This window comes from Sparus aurata, chromosome 1 (genome assembly GCF_900880675.1).
Source record: "Sparus aurata chromosome 1, fSpaAur1.1, whole genome shotgun sequence".
NCBI lineage: Eukaryota > Metazoa > Chordata > Actinopteri > Spariformes > Sparidae > Sparus > Sparus aurata.
In genome coordinates, this window is record NC_044187.1 from 5729580 (window position 1) to 5753031 (window position 23452).

Genomic DNA, 23452 nt, shown 5'->3' on the forward strand with positions numbered 1-23452 from the left:
TCTGACCTGTAGCAGTGATGCTAACCCAGCAGCTAATTACACCTGGTACAAGGAGAATGGAGACTCACCAAAAGCATCAGGACAGATCTTCACCATCACTGACGTCAGAGCTGAACACAGAGGGAATTATTCCTGTGAAGCCCAGAACAGAAGAGGAAGAAACAATACCACCGTACATCTGACTGTGACAGGTGAGTTATCTTTATTCACCTGCACACACACCTGTTTACTGCACTAGACCAGATTAACATGTTAATATGTAACAACTCATAACTGGTGCAGAGTAAATAACATTTCAAATCAATGTTATTTATATAGCCCAAAATCGCAAGCACATTGCCTCAATGGGCTTCACAGTCTATACAGTGAACGACATCCTCTGTCCTTAGACCCTCGATTCGAGTGAAAAACTTCACATGTTGATGGAAAAAAGACCCTTTTAACAGGGTAAAAAAAAAAAATAATGGAAGAAACCTCAGGAAGAGCCACAGAGGAGGGATCCCTCCTCCAGGACGGACAGACATGCAATAGATGTCGCGTGTAGAGAAAGGAGCAACAAAACACAGTTTACAAGTTACATTAACGAGGAGGAGGAGGAGACAAAGGTTAGAGAAATGTGAGAAATTGATCGGAATAAACAGATTGTTTCTCGTCGGCAGCACAGTGTAAATCTAGTACTAAAGGAACTCATTGAGACTGACACCGACCCATTGAGTAAGCTTACAATTGATATCGAGGGCTAATTAAAGGCTAACTTGAAGAAGTGAGTTTTGAGTTTAGATTTAAAGGCGTCAACAGAGCCAGATCGTCTGATGTCAGCTGGGAGGTTATTCCAGAGGAAAGGAGCCCGATAGGAAAAAGCCCTGCAGCCAGCTGACTTCTTCTTAGTCCTGGGAACCATCAGGAGCCCTGAATTTTGAGAGCGCAAAGCCCGAGTTGGAATATATGATGTAATGAGATCTGACATGTACGATGGGGCAAGGCCGTGTACAGTTTTGTATGTCATCAGCAGCACCTTAAAGTCTGATCTTAGATGCACTGGGAGCCAGTGCAGTGACACTAGGATTTGTGTAATATGATCAAATTTTCTTGTATGTGTTAGGACTCTAGCTGCAGCATTCTGAACCATCTGAAGACTTTTAGTGCTCTTACACGGAAGACCCGAAAATGAGGCATTAAAATAATCCAGCCTAGACGAGACAAAGGCATAAATCAGGATCTCTGCGTCCGTGGTGGACATGAAGGATCTAATTTTAGCTATATTGCACAGGTGGTAGAAGGCGATCTTTGTAATTTCTTTGATGTGCTGATCAAAAGAGTGTAGGATCAAAAGTAACTCCTAGATTCTTGACTGTAGAACTTTGAGAAATAACACAGTTCTCGAGAGTTACAGTCACCTGATCAGCATGGTGTCTCTGTTTAGCGGGGGCGATGACCAGCATCTCAGTTTTATCCAAATTTAGGAGCAGGAAGTTTTCTGACAGCCATTTCTTCACTGCGTATAAGCATGTCTCTAATTTCATGATTTGAGATTTGTCATCAGCTTTTGTGGGCACATACAGCTGAGTGTCGTCCGCATAGCAGTGGAAATGTATTCCAAAACTCTGAATAATTTGGCCGAGAGGTGAAATATAAGAGAAGAGCAAAGGGCCCAGAACAGAGCCCTGGGGAACTCCATACTTCACAGCAGTAAAAATTGATGAAGTACCATTGTAAGAAACACATTGTGTTCTTTCGGACAGGTACGATTTTAGCCAGGCTAGAGCCAGGCCAGAGATGCCAGATTGACTTTCAAGTCGGTCTGACAATATGCCATGATCTATAGTATCAAATGCAGCGCTGAGATCCAGTATCATACGCACAGAGGTTGGAGTCTAAAGTAAGATGTACCACTTTAGTAGGGGTGGTTTCGGTGGAGTGACAGGCTCTGAAAGCTGACTAAAAAGGTTCCAGGAGATTATTATTAAGTAAGTAACCTGAAAGTTGTTGAGACACGACTGTTTCTAAGACTTTAGAGAAGAAGGGATACTGGTCGATAGTTATTTAGAGATTCTGGATCGAGGTGTGGTTTCTTAAGTAGAGGCTCAACCACAGCAGACTTAAAGGTCCCATATCATGCAAAATACACCTTAGAGCGGTTTTCTATCAATAATATGCATCCCCGGCCTGTCTACAATCCCCCCTGGTATGAAAAAAGTTCATCCTCTCCCTTTTTTGCTTTCTCCGCCTTTAGAAAATGTGTGCTTATACAGGCCAGTTGAAGATAGACAGATTAGACGCGTCCCCCTAGGTTGGTGGCACCGCCCCAGGTGAAGGTTTGCCACACCCGAAGGAATTCTCTAAAGGCGCCATTTTTTTCCGCTTGGTTAGAAAATGGCGAATGTACGACCGGGAAGAAGCGGTTGCTCTGTCGTTGGCTGCACTAACGAGCACCAGAGTCTTTTTAAACCTCCCTCATCAGGGGTCTTGAGGACTCAATGGATGGATTTTATTTTTAATGGGAATGTACCCACAGCAGTTCCCAAAGTGCTGTATGTGTGTGCTCACCAGACAGCAGTGTTTCACAACGTTGTCGCTCAGAGTTAGACACGCAATTGCTCTGTTGTTGGTGTATAAATCAACAGAAGTGCCTATATTCTGTCCCAGCTACAGAATAACAGAAGAGACAGTGGTCGTGTTTCATTTTTAATGACAACGTGTCAGCTGCGGTCCGTGTTAGCTTGTATGTGTGTGCTAACCACCTCACGTCGGACTGCTTCAGTAACGAGAGTCAATACAAAGCTGGCTTTGCCTCGACACTGACCCTCCTAAAAGGATCAGTCTCAACCATACTGGACCCAGCAACTGCACCCGAGCCAGCGATAAGTGTCGCCGCGGTTTGATAGCATTTACAGTTGCCGACGAGTATGATGAAGTCAGCTTGAAACTGGCTAACTAGTTAGCTCCGCTTCGGTCCGCTATGTAATGGCATTTGAAGCGAGTTTAAGGTTAATAATATGACGAGGGAGCTTTGTTGTCACAGTAGAAAGTCTGGAAACATGTGCAGACTGGAGACGGAGACGATGCAAACAGTGTATGACAGTTTGGAGACTGTGTTGGAGACAAACACAGCTTTCGCCAGCTGTTAGCCATTAGCTCCATGGCAGTAGCTGTAACAACACATACAAACAAACTAATATTATTCAGCCAAACTAACCATTCTGAAACGTCCTGCTGCAGCCGCAGAGTCTGTACTTCTTCCGGAGCCATAGTGTTACATCCACCGTAAACATTAGCGCATGCTACCGTTAGCATAAGGGGCTTCCCCTCCCTGAGAGTGACGTAGCAGGCAAGGCTCCCCAAGTAGGCGTTGACAGACGCAGCTCATTAGCATTTAAAGGTGCAGGCACAGAAACCGAGTGCTGTGAACAGAGCTCAGCAGAGCGACTTTTAGACAGCTGGAGTTCAGGACCATGGATGTGTTTGGGGCAATACATATCGAATACAGATTTGTTGGACCTCTGACAGCTGTGTGAAATTGATGAAAAACAGTATAATATGGGACCTTTAACTCATCACTCATCACTGGTGTTGTCCCTTCTAGTTTTAACATTGTAGGTCCCAGTGCTGGCCATAGTTCTTTAAACAGTATTACAGCAAAAGGGGTCCAGGACTGAGGTAGTTGGTTTTGAGGATGAGACAATTTTAGACAATATCTCAAGGGAGATATATTCAAAAGTGTTTAGAGCTGAGACTAACTGAGAATCGGCAGAAGGATGTCTTTTAATAAACTTTGACGAGGAAGCAAGAGTTGATGAGTTAATTTTGATTCTAATCTCATCAATTTGCATTAAAGGGTGCACAGCTCACCGACTGTGGTTTTTGAGTATGTTTAGCCACGGTGTTGGTATTAAAATCTATGACTGTGTTTATTATTGTTTATTAGGCCGGAGAAATATGCTGTTCTAGCAGTATTTAGAGCATGCTTATAGTTTTGTACACTATCACGCCAAGCAAGATAAAACAACATCCAATTTAGATTTACGCCATGCTTGTTGCATTTTCCTGCAGGCCTGCTTAGGATCTCAGGTTTTATCAGTAAACCAGGGAGTAGATTTCTTTGGTCGTCTTATCTTGGTAGAGACTGGTGCCACAGAATCGAGTACTGAGTTAACTTCATTTATGAGACTTTCTACAGGTTTTGTCACAGTTGCAAAAGGAGCCAGGGCCCTAGGCACTTTATCACCGAGCGTAGCTATGATTGCTGGGCTGATATGAAGAGAAGTAAAAACATTTGTGTCACTGACAAAGGGACAGGCTAATGACGCTTCAAATATAATGAGAGAGTGGTCCGACACAGCAGAGGAGACAGAAATGACTTTCAGGGCTGACACATCAAGTCCATGGGAAATTATCAAATCCAGAGTGTTTCCACTTGAATGAGTAGGTTTATGGACAAGCTGAGTAAAGTTGGAAATATCAAGAAGTCTCGGGTTGAAGGTTGTCACTATTTGATGAGGATGGTTTTAAAACCAGACCCTCAAATGAAGTAAATTTAATATCCTGGTTGGAGCTTAAACTGAAAATAGATTTGTAGATTAGAGCAACACCTCACCACCCCCCCCCCCCCCCCCCCCCCCCCCCGTTTAGAGGCCCGAGCAACATGGGCGAAGCTATAGTCAGGAGGAGAGGCTTCATTTAATGGCAGAAAGATATTAGGTTTCAGCCATGTTTCACATAAGCCAATCATGTCCAGCTTATGCTCAGTGATCAAATCATTAATCAGTAAGGGTTTGACTGACAGTGATCTAATATTAATAAAGCCAAATTTGAGAATTTTAAGCTCGTTGGAGCAGTTTCCAATGACCGGCCTTTTGGTGGAGCTTATGGTAGATAATTTAGGAATTAGAACAAGGTACGTTTTTAGTAGTAGTAGGTTTTGGCTGCCTATGCATGTAAGGATGCTGAGATGCCGTAGTGATTAGCTTCGGTATTTTATTATGTAAGACTGTGTGGTGCTTGCTGAGACATTTCCCCACTGTCAGAGGTGGAGATCAAGACTAGATTATTATGGTTTACACTTTTAGAGGAGGATTCAATGAAAAAGTGGCGAGGGAAGGTGACAATCTTAATGTTATGAACTAAGCTATCAGTCTGGTACTCTGCATTATGTCCCTGACCAACCATGTTAACTAGGCTAGTGGACTCCATAGCAGCACTAACAATAACACTATCAGGCTCTCTAGTCACCTGCGACCTGCTGAGTGCTACATCCCTATAGTGTCAAACCTGCTGTCTGCGTTCAGAGACAGTTTTTCTGTAGCTGTGTTCAGGGAGGAACCTCCATCATGTCAGAGGTGGAGGACTCTGACTGACTGATTAACAGACAGCATCACCTGGAAAAGTGATTTATTGATTCTCATCACATATCTGTGTGTATTTCTAGTGAATTCAACAATGATAATGAACATCATCAGGTTGACTGTGGTGGTCTTGATGCTGATTCCTCTTCTTCTCCTGAGTCTGTGGACGAGGTGAAACAATCAGAATCCTTCTGCTCTTTTTGTTTTCTTCTTCAGACTTCATTTAGTTTTAGTGATATGAGTTTCTGAATGTGGAATTTTGTATTTGTTGTTGTTGGACTCGATCCAGGAAGAAGAAAACTCTGAGCTCCACCACTGAACCACAAGAACCTGCCGAGATGATAGAGGTGAGACAGAGAGAGAGGCCGTCTTGACAAAACCTCCTCTATGTCACAGTTATAATGACTTGGCTGATCTGATTTGATGTCGGTTTATGAACGAGGTCCTTTGAGCTTCATTTTGTTGTCTCTCCTCGTCAGTTGGACTCTTGTCCTGAGTATGAGAACGTCTCAGACTTCACTGCAGCACAGACAGAAGACACAGAGCAGCAGGAAGACATGCTGTGAAGTCCAGTCAGGTTAGAGACTCCTGCATCCAATAAAACATCCCGACTTTAGATTTACAGTCACAGTCACAACTAAAACTTTACACATGTGTTCTGTGATTGTCTTCAGATGCAGCTGAACCAGAGGCAGGACTCACCTGATGGACACAAAGAAGTACCACATTGAAATATCACAGAGGAGAGCGAGGCTGTGGAGGATGTGGGGGAAGTGGACACATTTACCTTCAGCTCCAAAAGTTTTCATGTTGAGTTTTCAGTAGCAGCAGCAGGTAGGAGTCAGCAGCACAGACAGTCAGCAGCAGCATGTAGCAGGAAGTTTAGAAGAACGTGGAGTCGGCAGCTTCAACTGAATCATGTCCAGCTGTCAGACATGATTTATTGTTCAGATCAGCTTACTGCTTAAACTGGGAGAGCTTATTTTAACTTGTACAGTCAGTTATATTATAGAAATTGATGAGATGTTAAACCAAATGTGTTTGAAATTCTACAGAATAATAAATAATATTTCAAAAGTCTCTGATCAGCTTCTGGGTTTTCACCTGTCCTGGCTGACAAAGCCAATAAAGTGAGTTCAAAGTGAGACAGTGAGCTGAGAGCATCACATTTTACTTCATGTACAGTTTATATTTTCACACATTAACACCAAACATAAGTCCAGTAGTAAAACACTTTGACAGATGTTACATTTTCCAATTATTTTAGCTGCTGAGTCAAATCAACAGCCAGCTTCCACAACAAGTCTCACCTGCTGCTCCACCTCCACCTGACTTGTCATTAGTGTCAGTGTATGTAGTTTTTGTTTTCCTTCTTGTGTTTGTCAGTTCATTTTGTGTGCTCTGTGTGATGTCCCTGGTGAAGTTTCCTCCCGTGTCTCCAGTCTCCTGTTTTGGTATGTTTTTGGATTTTTGACTTTTGGTTTTTCTATGTTTGATTTGAACTTTGCTTTTGGTTGTACTTTATTTGGCTGTCTTTATTGCTACTTTGCTTTTGTCCTTTTTGTTTAGTTTTTGGCCTAGCTCCATTTGTTTTTCTTATACTCGTTCAGTTTTTTTGTTAAATAAAGCTCGCCTTTTGTCCCTCCTTATCCTGCCTCTTGTGGTTCTGCATTTTGGTCCACCTTCAGTCTACCCCAACACTAACAGTCTGACAGCGACCCTCTGTCGGCTCCCAGGCCAACTCCTCCCAGAGATCCTTCATTGGTAGCTATGCCAAGGCCCAGGAGGGTTTCCCAGTCGGCAGTTTGGCTGCCAGAGGGTCCCAGCCTTCACCTAGGTCTACGCCGCCAGCTTCCAGTGGGTCCCAGTCCACACTGCATCTGTCGGCTTCCGGTGGGTCCGAGCCGCCGTCGGCCTCCTGAGGGTCTCAGCCTACACTCCCCGTCGTCAGCCCAGCTCTGTTGGTTCACGGCCGTCTAGTGGGGAAGTTTAAGTGTGGCACATTCAGGCTTCATCACTGTGAGTGCTTCCTCCTCTGTCTGCTTTAAAGGGTCAGTTCACCCACATTTACAAAAAGACACTTTCTCTCTTAGCTTCAGTGGTATTTAGCCATGCAGATAGTTTTGCTACTTGTTGGACATCTCTGCAGTTTATCAGTCTGAACCACCTAAATGAGCCAAAGTCATTAAAAACCACTGTGTCCTCATCAGATCCTACCAGTCTTCTTGAACTATGTGTGTCACATGTTCATGTCTTGTTAACACTAACAGATGTGGGAGTTTCTCTCGGCTCAGTGTTCTGCTTTTCTCTGCACACAGCAGCAACCTGCCTGCAGAGTGAGCAGAGAAGAAACAAACCAGGAAACAGCAACAACATGTCATTCTCCATCCCCTCTTATAATGGACCCTCTGCTCTTCATCCTCTTCAGTCAAACTGCCTCGTGGTTCACAGGTACAATGCATTCCTGTTCCTTCACTACACCTGCAGACTGTGTGACATCCTGCCTCAGAGCACAGAGAGATGAACTGTAGAGGGCAGCTGTAAATATTTACAATCAAAATCAAAAAATGTGACTTAATGCATCCCATACTGCATTTATATTGAATTTATACTTTGGAAGACAAGACAACTTTAGCCTTATGTGGGTGTTGACTCGCACTCGGCACGCCATGTATGTTAATGACCTGAAGAGGAAGGAAACGTAGTCGTTCAAGAGCCTGATATCTGACTTCTGCTCACTGACAACTGAGGAACGGCTTCTTTCAAGACGACGTCCGTCTTCATTGTAAGTAGAATTGTTTGTAGATGTGACTGATACTGTAAACCTCCTGTGTGCATCATTATTTTATCTGCTGACATGTTTTATTGTCTCTGAAACCTCACAGAGAGATCAGAGGAGCAGATATGAGTTTAACTGCAGCAGTGAGTGGATTTGTGGTCTTCCTTCTCTCTGTGTCAGGTACAGTTACATTTACTGCATTTAAAGAGGGAATCTGGACTTTTGCATGAAGTAGCTGTGTGCTCAGCACTTTTACACGCTGTAAACTGAGAATATTTTGGGTTTTCAGAACTTTTCCCTTCTCTTCCTGTTTAATGTGTTCTAAAGTCGACCCTGGCTGCAGAAGCAGCAGCTCATGTGGAGGACGATTACTTTGTATCTGCAGCTACTTTTATCACAGAGAAGTTTTTTGGAGGGATATTGTTCTCACAGTAAAACCCCCAAAACTGACTGTACTTCTTGTATATGATCGTACATCCGCACCACTCCCTGCTAGTTCTGTTAGTGCTGTCTGACCTCAGTGTGATGTTTCCATGCTATATGCAGACAGCGTATCTTTCTGTCATAGCTGCTTGAAGCAGTTTGACACCTCAGTGTTCTGCTTCTATTTTAGTAGTTTTCACACTCAGCAGCATCCTGATCACAGAGTGAACAGAGAGAACTGACCAAGAACAGCACAGACTCTAATAAATAATATTTCTCCTCTTATCCTGGTCAGTAAACTGCATTAAAGGTCACAGGTTCAATACATTCCTGTTCACTTCACTGCACCTTCAGACTGGGTGCACACTGAGTTTAACTGTAGAAAGCATGTTCACATCTTCCACTCTTCCTTTGTTTGTGTTCATCCTGGTGTCATTCAGAAATAACATACAAAAGTCATAAAGTGTTATTTATTTAAACCATTAGTTAGAAAGGGCCTATTAAAGGGAAGTTAACATGTGGGTGTGTAGCGCTGCATTATGTAATAACGCAGCATTATTTAATAATGTAATACATTTTCAATTCATTATATAATAATGCCGCATTTTGTAATAATCTGCCACATTTTGTAATACAATTTTTGTACGCAATATGTAATAAACTTTGCCGCATTTTGTAATGAGTTCTTACATATTGCGTCAGTAATTACAAAATGCAGGTGTTGCACTTTTACCTAGAAAATGTAATAATTGGTGCATTACGTAATAAACCACCAAAATGGATGACTTAATTAGAAAAAAACATTTCACCGTTGTAACGCCCGCCAATGTAATAATGCCCGCAAACGTAATAAAACCACAAATGTTATAAAAATCTGCAGCATTTAACGTAATGAACCCAAAAATGTAATACATTTTCCACAAACTTTATAGCCGCTGCCTACTACAAACGTAACACGATTTCCCACAAATGTAATAACTATTACGTTTGTAGGGATTTATTACGTTTGTGGGGAAGTGAAAATCTTTATTGTAATAACTTCCCACAAATATAATAATACAATGAATAATGGTCGTTGTGGTGGTTTTATGGGTTCTAAATATCTAGTTTAAACAGATTTAGTTCTTTGCATAAGCAAAATGCTTCTTGTCAATGAGGATCATCTCTCTCTCTCAGCTGTCCGCAGTGCTGCGCATCACTTCCTGCGTAACATCAAAATGAGTCGAAAGCAGCAGCAGCCCGTTCCTAGACGTGGTCTCACATAAAGAAAATTGATTTTGGGCTGTTTTGGGTTTTTATGTGTTTCAGAATTAATACAATCTCAGCTATAATATTTAGGCCGTAGTCAACATTCAAATGATAAGCTGTAGTTTAGAGATTAGTTTAGGAATGTTAGGTCGGAGGCGTTTCTAACAAACTCATGTGAATTGACAGACTGAATAGAGTTTGTTGACAGAGGAGACAGATTGTTGTTGACAGAGGGAGATAGCTCGCTTGAAAAAAAATTAAAAATTAAAAAAATAAAAATAAAATAAAAATTCTGTGAGGAAAACATCGCCTGACATTTAAATTCCCATTGACAATAAAAATCTGAAGAAATCTGGATTCATTGCTCAATTGTAAACACAACATTTATTAGTCTATAGGCAAGAATCTAAAGGTTTATCAATTTAATTCATTTTAAATTTGCTTTATTGTATTGTATGCCACAACAATATTGCTAAAGCACCAAGAACCACGAAAAGAGTACCTAGCACAGTACCATTACTTGTGTGCTGTGTGAGGGACGGAAATTAGCATCCGCCACCCGCCAAATGCGAATATTTGTGTGCTGGCGGGCAGTGTTAGAGTACTCTAATTACTCTTTTAGTGTAATCAATTACTTAGTTTTTTTTTTTAAAAGTCATCCGTTATTTTAAGAATTTCTCCGGATAAGGAAAGATAAATCCCGACTGCAGCCTGCTTTTTGTCAGACAGTAATGTGCCACCTGCGGATCGGTCAGCGGAGGCGCAGCGCTGTGATGCGTCTGTGCCCTGCTGCTGACCTACGTTACCTGTGTGTGTGTGTGTGTGTGTGTGTGTGTGTGTGTGTGTGTGTGTGTGTGAGTGAGTGTTTTCGAACCCCCGGCAAGATGGCAGAGAGGACAGTTTTTGCATCGTGGAAGTACGGACATTATTTTCAATTCGCCAGCGAAAAGGACAAGAACAACATAACGGTAAAATGCGCACTCTGCGTTGGTGAAAAGCTTCTGTCGACCGCAAAAAATTCCACTTCAAATTGAAAAAAACATCTTGTATCCAAGCACCACTCTATCACCGTGGTAGCAAAGCCTGCTGAGGAGGAGGACGACGGTGGTGCATTTAAAGGAGGCTGTGTGTTTGTCAGTTAAGTTGCAGCATGTGCGAGGCGCTGCAAACGGCTTTTAATTTTTGGTAACGCATGAGTACTCTAACGCGTTACTTTTATTCATAGGTAACGCTGTAACGTAAGTGATTACTTTCATTTGATGGTAACGTTGTAACCTAATTAACTACTTTCCAAAGTAACTATACCCAACACTGCTGGCGGGTAAATTGAATCAGTTCTCCAGCCACTATGACGGGTTCATTCCAGTCAGATCTGATCCAATTAATCTTAATGATCTGTAGTTAAGGCTTAACAGTGCGCTTTCCACGACCCTAGAGTTAGATCGGGTCAAATTATGTTTCTGATTGGACCAAAGTGTCAGTTGGACTTCAGAAGGGCCAAAATTCAACATTACTAAAACGGCCGTAAGCGCTCATTTGGATCCGCTAGATTTAAACTCTATATTCTCTCATGTAAATACTCAATTGAGTGATGAATGCATTCATTGTGACATGATATTTAAAAAAAACAAACTGAAATAACCCCAAAATGTAAGTTTAATTATACATTCATCAATATTCATATCATCGCACATAGTAAACCTTAATTATTGCATATATTGACACAAGAATTTAATAGAGAAAAATCAGAACACGAATAAACAATTACAAGTAACTTATTTGATTATGAAACATTTCATTTTAATGACGAGCTGATCTAAAACAAAAAAGAGCCGTTGTGATCACTGGTAGCAGTCTCCACAGATTACTTCCGCTCTCCTCACACAGTTACCACACACGTGCTTGTGGCATATCAAGTGTCCGATGTTTTGTTCCGTTTGCAGCTCTTTCGGACCGGCACCTCCCCCACGTCCGTGCGTCTGCTGCGGTGGTTGCTTCCGCTGCTTGTGCCGCGGCCGCTTTCCCCTCCATGTATTCTGCCCTCAGCTCCTCTGCCAGTTGCTGCAGGACTTTCCTCCGGGCTCTCCTGCTGCTGGTGCATTCCTTGAATAAGATGCGGATATTGGGCCCAGCCAGGTCGAGGATGTTATAGAAGAAGCCACTGGCCATCTTCCGTACCGACTTTGACGGAGTACGTCCTCGCCATCTGGTCCGGGATGTCCACGCCATACTTGGTGTTGTTGTAGTACATCACAGATTCTGGTTTTGCCTTCGCCCCACTAAAGGTGCCCACACCTGTGTGCAGGTTCTCAGGATGCAGACATTCTTCCTCAGCTTTCCCTGCTACAGTCAGTTCAGCACCTTGGTGTTGGAACTTTTTGTTTGCACATGGTGCCAACCAGGCAATATAATACAACTATATAATCATTAACTTACAAGTAAATTCACAGGGGAAGCACAAAAAATGTAACAATGAAACCCCGCGAAATAATGTGCGGTCAATATGGCCGAAATAGGTAAAACATAATCCTGACAGCAGAGCAGAAAGTCAGCAGCTGGATTTTGCACCCACGGTCAGAAGTATAGTAGGTGTAGAGGCAAACACACAAACAACAACCACAACTACCATTATTCATTGTATTATTACATTTGTGGGAAATCGTGTGTTACGTTTATAGTAGGCAGCGGCTATTACGTTTGTGGAAAATGTATTACATTTGTGGGTTTATTACATTAAATGCTGCAGATTTTTATTACATTTATGGTTTTATTACATTTGTGGTTTTATTATGTTTGCGGGCGTTACTATGGTATAATGTTTTATTTCTAATTAAGACATCCATTTTGGTGGTTTATTACATAATGCACCAATTATTACATTTTCTTGATAAGAAAAATGCAACGCCTGCATTTTGTAATGACTGATGCATTATATAAGAACTTATTACAGAATGCGGCAAAGTTTTATTACATATTGCGTTCAAGAATTGTATTACAAAATGTGGCGTTATTACAAATGTGGCGTTATTACATGATGAATTGAAAATTTATTACATTATTACATAATGCAGCGTTATTACATAATGTGGTGCTACAAGGAGGGAGTAACATGAGTATTTTGTAAAACTTTTCTTCAAAATCTTAGAAAAGTGTGTAAAATCTGTTTTTATTAATTTTCTGTGTGGATGACTTTTTGTTGACGCATGATTAAGAACTGTTGATGACAGTAATTAGTCTGATAATCGAGGATTTTAAAGAACATCCAAGTTACCTTTCCTCCACATCAAATTGGTAGTTTGATCACTTCTGTCTTATTAACTGATTGTTAACTGAAGTTATTCAGTTTCATTGTGTTTTCTGATGTTCTCTGTGTTACAGTGATACAGGGTCAGGATGGCTGGGGAGTGACTTACAGCTCTAATGAGATCTGTGCCTTTAAAGGATCAACAGTGGAGATGAGCTGCACCTACACATACCCATCCACTGTAAAGAGAGTTGAGAATGGATTCTGGTTCACAAAAGAGAAATGGGTTCAAATGGATTTAAGAACAGACCCACAGTATTCAGGTCGTGTGCAGTATAAGTTTGGTAACAAGAAATGCACTCTGAAAATCACAGACCTGAGAGAGAGCGACTCAGCTGAGTACAAGTTCAGGTTCATTACAGACCAAAAAGGTGGGAAATATACTGGTGACCCTGGAGTCACTTTGTCAGTCACAGGTAAGATTTCAGCTGAATATTATTTTGTGTGTGTGTGTGTGTGGACATTTAGTCTAAAATGAAGCTTCTGTTTCTTATTCACATATTCAGATCTGCATGTGAGGGTGAACAGCTTACAGGCCTCTACACGCTGGGCACGGCTGTCGTGTCACAGCAGTCGTCTTCCCCCTGGTCATCTTCACTACATCTGGTACAAGAATGGACGGATCATTCAGGGACAAACATCTTCTTATTGTTCAGACTACTTCACTCCTACAGACAGCTTTTCCTGTGCTGTAGAAGGACATGAGAACTGCCGCTCTCCTCCACTGTGTGAGTTTACTTACAGTCGTCCACAGAAATAACACCTGGTGGAGCCTTTTGAGCCGACCTGTTGTACTGGACCTTAACTACATGTAATTCAGTGGTATTTGGTGATTAATTGTGCAGAATTGGGAGACAGTCAAATCACAGCCCAATGAGATTGTAGACGCATAAATATCTTTCAATGTCTGTCTGCAAAATCAAACAGTTAAATATCAGCTCACACTGGAGATTATGTAAAACAAGATTTACCTTCATGTCTTTAACATGTCAAATCTTTTTGATTAACAAAAAAACCTCATAGTGATTCCATGTTTATCTGTTCTTATCTTTTGTTGACACTTTTATTAATTAATTCGTTATCTCTAATTTCTGATAAAAAACACAGCCACTAGTTTTATTTATTTGATGTTGCAAAGGGTTGAATCAAACTGCACTACTTTATAACTAATATTTCCTCATTGTTTCATCTGTTATTCATCTGAAACTCATCTGCAATTTTAAAATAAAATGTAAAATGTATCATGTTTTCTCCTCCAGATGCTCCAAAGCTTCCCTCTGTGTCAGTGAGTCCCTCTGCTGAGATAGTGGAGGGCAGTTCAGTGACTCTGACCTGTAGCAGTGATGCTAACCCAGCAGCTAATTACACCTGGTACAAGAAGAATGGAGATCCAGACCTTCAACCTCTCAGTAAAGAACCACAGCTTGTCTTCAGCTCCATCCAGTCCTCTGACTCTGGAGAGCATTACTGTACAGCTGAGAACGAGCTGGGGAGGAGGACGTCTGAATACATCTATACTGATGTGAAATGTGAGTAAAACGCAGCTGATTTAAATCAACTAATGACAATTTTTTAAAACTTTACTTTCCTGTCAGGTGTTTTGCTGATGGTGCACTTTCTCCAGCTCTGCCTGTTTCACATTCACAGTCTGCTGCTGTTGTTCACTGAGCAGCTACAGTAGATGATGAAATGATGTTTGATTTACAAACTGTTTCCAGATCTGCACAGATGTTCATTGATCCAGAAAACCAGCTCTAAAGTTTCAGATGCTGCCACACATAAATACACATCCAACATCTAATGTGTCCAGATTCCTGTTATCAACTCTGTCTCTGAGAAATGATGTTCATATATGAGTAGTTTGTTACACCAGATGCATGAAAACAAGGCAACTTTTTTAATATTGTAGAAAGCGATTAAATTAGAGAACCAACATCATCGGTTTGCACAATAAATTCACTAGAGGACACCAATGTAAAGGGAGCTCTGACTGCTGAAAAGGAAATGTAAAATGTTGTGGCTTGTGCTAACCAAGAATATAATATCACATAAAATAAACAAATACATATCCAATTTCACTTTGAAAACTCATCTGCAATCCAAAATTAATGTTAAGTTTGTACATATCTCCTCCAGATGCTCCAAAGCTTCCCTCTGTGTCAGTGAGTCCCTCTGCTGAGATAGTGGAGGGCAGTTCAGTGACTCTGACCTGTAGCAGTGATGCTAACCCAGCAGCTAAATACACCTGGTACAAAGAGAGACAAAAACTGCTTCGAGGACAGAGAGGCATCTATCGTTTCTCCTCCATCAGCTCTGAGGACAGAGGGAACTACTCCTGCAAGTCTGAGAATCAGTATGGAGAGATCATGTCCTCGTCTGTATCAGTCGATGTCCAGTGTGAGTACAAAATATAAACAACTCTGTTGTCCTGCTGACTCAGCTTTAAGAGACATATGACTTGTAGCCACAGTGAACCTGCTTCACATGTTTACACACATATCTCCACATATAATGTGAATTTACTGGTAGCTGTGGTCTATTTGTGTAGGTTGAAGAACACAGGTGTAAATAGGCAAAATACAAGTTTATGTTCACAAAATGAATAACTTTAATCCACAATGTAAATATGACCAAGCCATCATCTGATGTGAATGACATGAGTCTCTTTAAATCTCCTCCAGATGCTCCAAAGCTTCCCTCTGTGTCAGTGAGTCCCTCTGCTGAGATAGTGGAGGGCAGTTCAGTGACTCTGACCTGTAGCAGTGATGCTAACCCAGCAGCTAAATACACCTGGTACAAAGAGAGACAAAAACTGCTTCGAGGACAGAGAGGCATCTATCGTTTCTCCTCCATCAGCTCTGAGGACAGAGGGAACTACTCCTGCAAGTCTGAGAATCAGTATGGAGAGATCATGTCCTCGTCTGTATCAGTCGATGTCCAGTGTGAGTACAAAATATAAACAGCTCTGGTGTCCTGCTGACTCAGCGTTCAGAGACATATGACTTGTAGCCATAGTGAACCTGCTTCACATGTTTACACATATATCTCCAGATATAATGTGAATTTACTGGTAACTGTGGTCTATTTGTGTAGGTTGAAGAACGACAGGTGTAAATAGGCAAAATACAGGTTTATGTTCAAAAAATCAATAACTTTAACAGTGATGTTGATAGGTTTTCAATGTAGTGAGTCCCCGGGACCCACAGGTGGTGAGTTGAGTGGGTCCCTGGGAAATTCAATGGGTCCTGACTCCCCAGTTAAAAAAAATTATTTCTTTCTTATATTATTCTATTTCTTAAATTTTACTGAGTGTTAAACTCCTTTGATGGTGGTATGATATGGTTATAATAAACGGATATATTCATGTATGTTCAAAATGTTTCTGAAATTAAACAAATAAAATTCCAAATCCGAAAAGTTTATTGCAAAACAACTGTCACAGTGGCATGACACATGACATTCAAATCAAACAGCATTTTTGTAGCAACATAAATAGCACCGAAATAAATTACTAAAATTCAAATAGTCTGCTGACCTGCAATAGGTTTTATCTTTTTCTTTGGTGGCATTTTTGCATTCTCCTTTTCCTGCTTACTCGAGAAAAAACGGGATCTCGTTGGAAGCGCGATGTATGCGCAGACGCCGTTTGGGCATAACAAAATGGCGGCTGCCATTCAATGTAGTTTTCATTACCACCACGGGATTATGGTTTTATTTATTTCATTCCAGCACGTCCCCTAAACGTTAAAACATAATCGACACGAATGAGCACAGCATCGAGCAGTGGAAACGTGGGTTTATTTACTATGAAGTTCGTATTTTTAATTGTTGAAATCAGAGGTGTAGCAAGCTTTTCAAAAGTGCGGGGGATGGATGTGGTGGTGGTGTTTTTTTAACACAATTTTGGGTCGGGGGGGATGATAAATGACACTTAAATATTAAATCTGTGTCTATAATAACCACACCCTGTCATGTAAATGTGACATCTGTCTTGATTCATTTAATTATAATATAATATAATATTTATAATAGAAGCCCACCGCAACTGTACTTTTTCTTTTTTACCATTAAATGTTATTTTATACATTATCATATTTTATAATGTTCTGTCATGGAGTACATCACTTCACTGCTAACAGAAAAGAGAGCTGCTCACTGCCAGTTGCAGCTTCTTATCGTGATCTGCAGTCTTTGTTAAGTTTTTGTCATGATTGTTATTATTAGTACTTAGATTATCAAAAATCACAGTTACATGTTTACATATTTAACTGTCATATGTCATCACAGTAACAGCGTTACATACATTAGCAGCTGTAAACGCATAAAAACATTATAAAACACATCATGTGGTTTGGTGTCGACCTGAATACTGAACGTTTCAGGAATAATCAACGTTTATAGTCATCAGAGAACGTTACAGACATTGTTTTTGGTTGCTCTCCGTTTCTAGAGAATTCACAGTAAAGCTGGAGAAGTTTGTGACATTTTCATCCCGGTTTTTTGCGAGGAGGGAATTAAACGCCTGTCCCACATAAACTCCTGGTCTGTTAAGTGGTTGAGACAAATACACGCACAGCTATTATTTGATATTTTACGGTATTTTTTTACGGTCAGTCCCAAAGCCGGTGTCATGTTTGAAGCAGCAACAGGAGAGGGAGGGGGAGGGGAGGCAGCTGCAGTGAGTGCAGACTAGAGCGTCCGGAGAAAGTGACTCCGGCCTCAGTAAGGCGTTTGTGCAAAACTGCAGAAAAAGTGTGGGTGTTGAACCCTCTCACCGGGAAAAGTGTGGGTGTTAAAAAACACACATCCCCCACGGGTGCGACGCCCCTGGTTGAAATGAAATCAGCGGTGAAGGGCTAGTTGTTTTGGTAGCGGCTAAATTAGCATGTTGCGATACTTTGTACAGGGGATCACGTCTGCGCCGAGTAGATGCGCAGAGGGTTGAAACAGCGCTTGTCCAGTCTGCTAACAACAAGGTTTCTTTTGCCAGTTACTGCGATTAAACACGAGTTGTTTAATGTTCACAATGTATCGTTTTTCATGAGAAAAATGAGGTGCGTCCCCGGGACGCATGGATAGTGAGTTTAGTGCGTCCTTTCAGATTTTAATGCGTCAGGGACGCAGGACGCGTACCTAGCAACATCACTGCTTTAATCCAAAATGTAAATGTGACAAAGCCTTCATCTGATGTGAATGACATGAGTCTCTTTAAATCTCCTCCAGATGCTCCAAAGCTTCCCTCTGTGTCAGTGAGTCCCTCTGCTGAGATAGTGGAGGGCATTTCAGTGACTCTGACCTGTAGCAGTGATGCTAACCCAGCAGCTAATTACACCTGGTACAAGGAGAACGAAGACTCACCAAAAGCATCAGGACAGATCTTCACCATCACTCACTTCAGAGCTGAACACAGTGGGAATTATTACTGTGAAGCCCAGAACAGAAGAGGAAGAAACAAAACCACCGTACATCTGACTTTGGCAGGTGAGTTATTGATGGTCAAAAGTCAAAATCAGCTTGAATGTTTTCATTAAGAGAAAATATTTGACCTCACCTGGGGATACTGTAGGAGAAGAATCACTCTGTGAGGCTTCTTAACCTGACAGTCACATCTTCTGGTTAGGAGGCAGGAAAAAGTGTGTTCCAGTTATTTGGGAGTCGGCCTCAAGAAGAAAGATCAGATTTTATTTTACGTGAAACAGTGTTCAGAGTTTTGGCACTTGCAATGAAGGGCATACAGGAATATAATAATCTTGAGTACATGTCTGCCTTGAACATTAGTTCCCTGATGTTTCTTCGGATGTACTGCAGCAGTTTTGAGTAGTTATTGCCTCTTTAGTGCCTCAGTTCTCTGTGCACTCAGAGTGAGAGTTTTGTCTTTACTGTTGGGCTCCTGCCAAACACATCCAATGTGACTGTTGCTCATGATATACTATGTGGCAAGAATATTAATATTGAGAATGTACAGGTGTGAAAACTGCCAATTTATTAGTTTTTTAGGATGGCGTATTGTTGTACGCCAATGATACTCTCCTATTGAGTTCTTTAGACCTTGACTGCCAAAACTGATGATTAGAAAAACTCTGGCACACTCATTGAAACATGGCATGGCTGTTTTCACTTGGACAAGATTGTGCATTTGGACTCAAATACCACCTTGGTTTTAATATTTAACCATATCAGTTTATTGATAGTATGTTAAAGATGTAATCCAATGCAAGTCAGAAAGTGTGCATTACACTTTTTTTTCCAGCAGAGGGCACTGTGGAGTTTATGTTTCAACCTAATCTCTTTGTCATGTACTATACTACATGTGTCCACAGCCTGACAGATAGTCCACCTGTAGTGAGCAGGACATTCATTGATTTAATATGCACTCATGCACTGTTACATGTTTGTTTTGTCCCCTTGTTTCATCATATATCACTCTATTGGACTAACAGAACAAAACATTCTGTAACACTCTGATTAACTGTCTGTTTTCTTTTAATCACCGTTCTTAGTATCAGGGAAATCAGTGGCTGCTGGAACAATCACTGTCGTTCTCCTGGCTATCATATCCCTCTCTGTCTTCCTGTGGATCAGGTGAGCAGTTCTGTTCTACTGAATCACTGAATGTTCAATCACTGCAATTTACTATTTGTTTATGTTTTAATTAACTGTTCTAACCAGGAAAAAGAGGGCTTCCAGGGAATCTACTGAGGCTGAAGAGAGACCAGACGACAGGGAACAGGTGAGGATAGTTCTGTATTTAACTGTAGAGGACATAAAACCCAGTCTGGCTCCTGTTTATTCATACTGCTGAGTCACTCTGTGTCTTTAAGGGTTTCTAGAAAATTCATCTGACAGAGGAGGACTTCATGTTGCACTTTTGACAACAGGGATATTAGTTCCATTATTACCACAGCTGCTTCTGCTTCAGCTGTTTTCATCCTTGTTTCAATCCTCTGCAAGAATGCACTGTTCAAATGAAAGACTCATATAAAATATGTAGCTGAAAGGGTTTCTGTTTATGTCTACCTGAGCAGGGACAGCCGGAGGAGCAGGAGGACTTTCATTACGCCAGCGTCCACTTCTCCAACAACCAGGCAGATAATCTGTACTCCAACATCAGACCAGCTCAGCCTCGAAGACACGTGGAGCAACAGGAAGTCGAGTACGCTGCTGTCAGATATAAAAGTGCCCGTACCGCCCCGAGGTGAGCGGCTCTTCATATAGGAACACTGTGCAACATTAAAATGACTCAACTTTAAAAAATACATCTGATCTGTCTTTATTATTATCACTGTTGGGATGAGAATTGTTTCATTTTATACAATATCTTTTCTTCTTCTCAGAGCCAGAGGTCAGGGAGCTGCAGAGGATCCAGCTGTGTTGTACAGCACCGTCAACAAAACCTGCTGACCTGCATTTATAATCTGATATTTCTGTTTCTTCATAACATTTGTATTAAAGCAGGAATATGCAATAGAGACAATTATATATTATAGAGAAGCTCAGATTCATGAACTAAACATACACCAGTGTTCCGCTTGGTGAAAGAATGTGTGAAGTATTTTATGACTTTATTATCCATTTAATTGTAAATATCACTTCTAACACGCTTTTTACTGCAACCTGATGAATGAAAGTTCAATATTCAGTGAACTTTTATATTTTATCATTGAATTACTCTCTGACAACTGTTCTTCCTCCCAAATCTCCCCTGCAGCCTCCAAAACACACCTGAAGTAGTTGTACAACAGGTGATGTGATGCCTCTCAGGTGTTGGAGCTCATGATAGGGATTAAATACTTTGTGAGTTACTCTCAGACAAAACTGTAGGAGTCTAAGACCCAATCTCAATAATAAGAGTCATGATATAACGATATTGACAATAATCAGGACATTTCAAAATGAAATACTAATAGTGTTAATATTACAAATATGATAGCAGCTTGTAAATAATACATTGCCTCTTTCCGTTTCTTTCCCTTCCCACTTTGTCGTGGTAGGTGATGATAATGCACCTTAACACTGGTTGAGTGTAATTGTTGTTTTTGTACACATTAGTACAGTTATGGTAAGAGGCTCTCTCTCCACCTCCCTACACTCGTATTGTAAGTGTAATTAATTTGCCAGAATACAGACAAAACACACAGTAAACAAAGTTAAAGATGAATTTGACTGAGCATTATTGTTTCCAAATTCTCTAGAGATGTTGTGATAATATTGTTATTTTGACCGCGAGGGTTGTGTTGTTAAAATCTTATATTGTGACAGTCCTGATCCCAATACACCCCTTGGCCTCGACCACTTAGCCCTGCCTCTGTTTTGTGTGTTCACATCTACAGTAGTGTGTCCTGAGTCTCGTTGGGACAGAGGAGTACGACAGTTCTCTCCAAACTGAGGTTCTTTTTTCAGAGGCACACTTCAAACCATAGGTTATCAGAACTCTTTGCTGTTTCAATGTATTATTGTCCTTTTCTTTACAACCATCTCAAAACAATTGCTACTAGATCACTGATGTCTCAGTAGCTGGCTAATGTTACATCACATTATTTTTTGTATATATTACTTTTAAAGTTCAAAGTTCTTTGTTTTCCTGAAGCTCAGACGCCAAAATAAAATTTTGGCATTTTACATTTCTGCAAACTACGGATATCCTCAAATTAAAGTTGTAGGTACTATATCGAGATCTCTACAATACGTGTCATATCATTTTCATATCACCTGTTTATGAGCTGACTTTAATATCATGTAGTGAAGGGTAACGTGGTAGTGTTTCAGCATTTGTAAGCATGAAACCACTAAATGTTTTAACATTTGGACATTTCCAAACATGATCTTTTCCAAACCCAAACAGTGTTTTTCTTGCCTAAACCTTATCAGACCATGAGCACAGTGTTGCCACATATAACAATTTCAAGTTGTACCTTAAGAAACATATAGTACAGATGCAACATAAAAAGCTTTCAACACATTTGTGCGATTGGATTGTTTTTCCTGAACTCTCAGTCTGACTCTTGTGCTTCTGTAACATTGTTATTTTACCCTGGAGATCAATAAAGTATCATACTTACTGAATTAACTGAGTGATTAATGAAATGTCTCAGATTTATTTGATATTTCAGACCATACCTGCAAGGTAACCTTTTGACACAACATTAAACATCTCTTAACAGAATGTCTTAGAGTGGACGGATGATTGAAACTGGGCTTTAGTTACTCATCACTTAACACAAAGTAAAGTTTTGTTACTGCATCTTGTACGATTATGATGATAGTGTGGTGACAAAATGTGTACACAGGAAGACGGACACATAAAAACACCTGGTGATGTTGTCAAAACTGCCTCTGTGGTAGTCCTTGCTACTGTCGGTGTCCCCAGGACCACATTTTGCCGTGGTGACACACACACCCAGACACACACACATGCACACACACACACACACATACACACTCGTCTTAGGTTAAATTTGGCTATCAATAGTATCAATAAATTATCAGGGATAGTTATTAATTATCATTAATAATACAATCAAATTTACATTAGATCACCTTTTAAGGCCCCCACACAAGCGTTGCACGTCTGAAGCATTTGGAGAGACTCGTACGAGGTTGGGAACAAATATGTTTGGTGTGTTCAGGTGCGTCGGAAGCATTCGGAGCCGCACGGACGTTGTTGGATCCGACTGAGCATGCGAAGTCTGAGGAGGTTGGCTGTCGGACGTCTGAGCCATTGGATTCTCTGATTGGCGTGTTCTAGCGAATCTGCGCGGTGTGTGGGAGGGGCGGAATATGTGTGCACATTGGTGTTCTACGCACTCCGTTCCATCATTTCTTGTTTTCATGCTTTGGAGTACTGGCACGAGACTAGCTGTTATTATGTCCGTTCAGGACGAATTAATCTGTGTTCGTTTGGTGATGCCTCGCTGCATGTTTAGTATGCAGCTGTTTTTGTCTGAAATAGTTAAGTTTTGTTTTGATCAAAAGTAAAGAGAGTTGCGTGCATAAACCTCTAGTCCAACGTCATTAACACTAGAGCCACCGGCTTATTGTATCTCGCGCAAGCGCAGAACGTACACACTACTGTTGGCAGCACGTCGAAGCGGTGTGTTCAATGCAACTTTTGTGCCGAACGGGTCAGACGAGAGGCAACAGAGTGGTCGGAGAGTGGTCGGATAAGGCAGTTGGACGTCTGGGTGGTGTTCGGGGGCCTTTAATGCTCCATGACCAATACACAATGGTGCCCTGTGTGAGGCAGCGCACAGCATACTAGTCATGCTGTCACTATAAAAATAGACATCATGATCTGAGGGCAGTCTTTCATTTATTAACATGCATTAAGGTGTGAAGTGATGTGTCAAACTGTAAGAA

At 41.1% G+C, this 23452-nt stretch overlaps 1 protein-coding gene and 1 long non-coding RNA gene across 2 annotated transcripts; both read left to right on the plus strand.

Annotated features, from left to right (window-relative positions):
• LOC115587664 (uncharacterized) lies at positions 1–6307 on the plus strand. The gene is made up of 5 exons (XR_003985119.1): positions 1–191; positions 5426–5513; positions 5632–5689; positions 5822–5919; positions 6017–6307. It is a non-coding gene; the product is annotated as an uncharacterized LOC115587664 (long non-coding RNA).
• Positions 6308–13328: 7021 nt separating this feature from the next.
• Positions 13329–22159, plus strand: LOC115588238 (B-cell receptor CD22-like). The gene is made up of 10 exons (XM_030428679.1): positions 13329–13512; positions 13603–13824; positions 14356–14625; positions 15233–15493; positions 15778–16038; positions 18320–18577; positions 19597–19678; positions 19766–19826; positions 20122–20291; positions 20431–22159. The coding sequence occupies exons 1-10, from the start codon at positions 13329–13331 to the stop codon at positions 20495–20497; spliced, it is 1836 nt and encodes a 611-aa protein (XP_030284539.1). The 3' UTR covers positions 20498–22159.
• Positions 22160–23452: the final 1293 nt, after the last annotated feature.